Here is a 4,337-nt window from a genome sequence, read left to right as displayed (position 1 = left end):
ATTTCCTTTACTTTATGTTAAGATGAAACAAAATATGGGCAGCACTTTTCCCTGTTGTTTATCTGACAGTTTTCCATTTCATTCAGTGAAAACTTTGGGAGGATTCTGGGGGAAGCACGTAAGACCTTCAATATTGCAAGAGTCTCTCTTACCGTTGAACAACTAAAAGGGAAAAAAAACTTTTTTAAAACCTCTGCTTGAAAGCAGGCATTTCTTTCCCCTAGACGAGGGGTTCCTAGGTGGGTGAAGGCTGTGATTCCCTGCCAGGATGAGATCAACATTCTTTGTGGAACATTATGTAAAACTGCATGCACTCATCCCTCAGGACTAAAATGAGTAGAGTTAGTTAATACGGGGGAGACGGAATAAGAAAGGTGAAAAAATATTATTTACAACAGAAATAATTAGCAATCATAGAAGCTCAGGATTAATTTTATTGATTCCACAGTACTGTTTTGTAACTACTACAAAATAAAATTTTATTCCGCATGATCTTCATTATTAAAACCTTACCTGTTGTATTTTAAAAACAAAAGATCTAAATTTTATTTTATTTTATTTATTATTAAACTTCTATGCCCCCCCCCCATCTCACTGAGGCAACTCTAGGCCGCTTACAATTTAATCGCAATCATACAGTTTAAATGATTCTTTTTCTTTTTGGAGAAATATTCATCACTTAGGAGACGAGCTCAAGAGTCATGGAAGTCTTTTTCTTCTGATCACTCTCCCTATGGAATCTTTTACTTCCTTGTTCCTTATGCTGTAGATCAGTGGGTTTAACATGGGGATGACCACTGCATAAAACACAGAAAACACCTTGCCCTGGGCTGGTAGAAAGCTATGGCTGGGCCGCACATATATACAGAAGAGGGTGACATAGAAGATGGAAACAGCAGTGAGGTGGGTGTAACAGGTGGAGAAAGCCTTCCGCTTCCCCTCCGCAGATCGGATCCTCAGGATGGCACAAAGAATATAGATGTAAGAGATGATAATGAAAATGCTGCTGAGAGAGCCATGAGTACAGGACATGATAAAAAGCACCATCTTGTTGATTTGTGTCTCAGAGCAGGAGAGGGATATGACAGCAGGGATATCACAGAAAAAATGATTGATCTTGGACTTGCAGAAAGTTAGTTGGAAAGTCATAACTGTGTGTGTCATGGCATTTAATAGTCCAGCAAAACAAGGTGGAACTAAGAGTAACAGGCATGTTTTCCTAGACATCATAACCGTATAAAGCAATGGATGAGAAATAGCTACATACCGATCATAAGCCATAGAGGCTAAGAGATAACATTCAGCAGCCACAAAAAAGGCAAAAAACCACATTTGTGCTGCACATTCCCTTAACGAAATGGTTTTGCTTTCTTTTAGAAAATCTATCAACATCTTTGGGGTGACCACAGAAGAATAGCAAAGGTCAAGTAATGACAGGTTACTAAGGAAGAAGTACATGGGGGTGTGAAGTCGAGAGTCTATCTGGATTAACAGAAACATCCCAAAATTTCCTAGCAAGGTAATGAAATAAATTATCAGGAATAAAAGGAAGAGCAAAATCTGTAATTCGGGTGACCCAGCAAATCCAAGCAGGATGAATTCATACACCAAGGTGTGATTTGTTTTTGCCATCTATCCTTTTCTGCAAATAAATGTAGAAAGTAAGTTCAGCTATAAATGTTTCCCCAAAAACAAAAGTGAAAACAAAACAGACTTCAGTCCCCAATATAGCATACAGTGCTTTTCTCATGCAATAATAATAATAATAATTCCCAATTTCAACTCTTACTTAAAAAATGATTTGGTTAAGAATTCAAAGTTGATATATATATTTAAAAAAATCAGACTACAATACTACTAAACATGCCAGTTAACCTTTCCAGATTTTGGTAGTTCTATTGCATGCTTATCTTCCCCTTGTTCTGAAATTGTATCTCATAATCACTTTAGTGTGGTAATGCTGCATTATTCCCACCATCCACCTCAATTATGAAATGATACATTATTTAGATTCCTTTGTTTCTCATTCCTGACTGTTATCCTAGGTCCTCTTACCTGAGATTAAACTGTATTTTGCTGAGAGAGAAATCCTTAAGCAGTCAGATATGCATGGTCTTCAGAGAAGGACTCCTTAGGGTGAATCTCTGGTCTTGCAGCACAGAAAGTCGTCTTTATATTTGCTTGGGTCTTTCAGCTTGCTTGCTGGAGTTTTGGGGGAGTGTACTGCCACCATCAGGTGGTAATCAGCATTTTTTTGTTCCAGCGGGTATAAAGATTACTTGGACTGGAAAAATATATGTCAGGGTTCCAAATAGCATTCATAATTAAATCAGAGTCCAAGGCAAATCATTCCTCAAAGTTCCAATTTATTAAGAGAGCCATGTTGGCACATCTGGGAAAACCCGAATCTGAAAAGTTCCTGGTTTTCCCCACCCAGTTGAAAGTTCAAGATCTTGCCCTCACACCCACAAGTCCATCACATGGTCCAATCTTCTACTGCCATGCTCGCATTTCCACCCATCCAGTTCCAGGCAGGTACAGAAATGCAAAAACAAAGGATGACCTTGGCTTTCTAGAAATAATTTTGTTATGGCTACATATCATCTACAACTGTACAACCCCCCTCCCATTTCCCCACAATAGAAAATGCATAGTAGAATAATAGAAAGTGTGGCAGGCCAAAGATCCAAAAGAAAAGATGGCTGCAGGCCTGACAATATATTTAATCTGAAGATGCTTCAGTTTTTGACTGTTAGTGCATTATTAGCTATCTTTGCAAAATAAACCTGTTCCTTGGAATCTGCAGGACAGGTCAGATCTCCAAGAGTCTCATGTTCTTCAGCATTTTCTAAACCCATCTTGAGTGTCTGGCATCTCTTTCCACTTAGGGATCTTACAGTGGCATATAGAAATGGTCATGAGAGATGGGGAAGAGATTCTGCCTAGAGAAGAGCTAGATAAGAGGGCCCATAGCCTGCAGCTGCATAATGGTTGGAGAAAGAATCTTAGGGACCCACATCCAAAGTTCTCAGGTTGTAAAAGAGATGGCAGGTAATTTGTACTTTCAGATAGCAAAATTATGTTAATGCCATTTTACAAAAAAGTAGAATTTACTTACTTGGAATGACTGTGTTTGGAAAACAATTGGCTCACCTTATACCAAGGGCTTTAAATGAAAAAAACCAATTTTTCGGACCTAACCTCTAGCAAAATAGCACTAGTACTTAGACTTATGTACCAATCCATACTACTTTGCAGCCCTCTGAATGGTTTATAAATGTCAGCATATTGCTCACAACAGTCTGAGCCCTCATTTTACTGATCTCAGAAGGATGGTAGGTTGAATCAACCTTGAGAAGGTCAAGATCAAACTCCTGGCTATGGGCTGAGTTAGCCTGCAATACTGCATTCAAATCATTGTACCACCATGGCTCCATAAACCTCAAGACAACCAATGAAACATTGAGATAAGGACTAGTGAGAAGGAAAGAAAACTCAGATATAAAACATGTGGATATGTACAAAGCAATTAAAAAAGCCAATGCAGTTCTAAACTGTATTGACAGAGGGATAATATTGTACTGGTTTATATTGTGCTGGTAGGACCACCCTTGGAATACAATATTTAGTTTTGGTCACCACAATATAAGAAAGATGCTGAGACTCTAGAAAGAGTGTAGAAAAGAACAACAAAATTATAAAGGGTTTGGAGGCTAAGCCATATGATGAACTGTTGTGGGAACTAGGTATGTCTAGTCTAACAAAGAGAATGACCGGAGTGACATGATAGTCTCCTGGTACTTGAGGAGCTGTCACAGAGGAGAGGGGAGTCAACCTATTCTCGAAAGTACCTGAGGGCAGGACAAGAATGGGTGGAAGCTCATTAAAGGAGGTTCAAACTAGAATTAAGGAGAAATTTCCTCATAGTAAGAACAATTAATCAATAGAATGACTTATCTCTGGAAGTTGTGAGTGCTCATTCACTGGAGGTATTCAAGAAGAGATTGGACAATCATTTGTCTGGAATGGTACAGGAAGAAGAGCTTGAGCAAGAGATTGGATTACAAGACCTCCAAGGTCCCTTCCAACCCTGTTATTCTATGTTATTCTATGACTGGTCTTTCCGGGAATGTTGACAGTTCTTAAGCACTATTTTACTACATCTGAAATTAAGGACATAGTATGTTAGTTTGCATATTCTGCTAATTCCCCCTTTTTTGGTATTGGAATGTAGATTGATTATTTAAATTAGTTGACCACTATTGTTTTCTAGATTTGTTGGCACACTATGATTAAACCTTTATTGATTCTTCTTCAGTTCCTTGCCATATTTCTAT

General features: G+C 38.3%; 1 protein-coding gene across 1 annotated transcript; it reads right to left on the bottom strand.

Moving 5' to 3' along the window:
* Window positions 1–699: 699 nt before the first annotated feature.
* LOC116512737 (olfactory receptor 1009-like) lies at window positions 700–1,632 on the bottom strand. The gene has a single exon (XM_032223369.1). It carries the CDS (start codon window positions 1,630–1,632, stop codon window positions 700–702), a length of 933 nt encoding a protein of 310 aa, XP_032079260.1.
* Window positions 1,633–4,337: the final 2,705 nt, after the last annotated feature.

Source organism: Thamnophis elegans, chromosome 1 (genome assembly GCF_009769535.1).
Source record: "Thamnophis elegans isolate rThaEle1 chromosome 1, rThaEle1.pri, whole genome shotgun sequence".
Taxonomy (NCBI): domain Eukaryota; kingdom Metazoa; phylum Chordata; class Lepidosauria; order Squamata; family Colubridae; genus Thamnophis; species Thamnophis elegans.
Note: the sequence above shows the minus strand (reverse complement) of the source record. Positions and strands in the feature narration are given on the sequence as shown.

Bases quoted from the DNA above. Each gene is read 5' to 3' on its own strand.
- LOC116512737 (XM_032223369.1), bottom strand. From the start codon at position 1,632: ATGGCAAAAACAAATCACACCTTGGTGTATGAATTCATCCTGCTTGGA.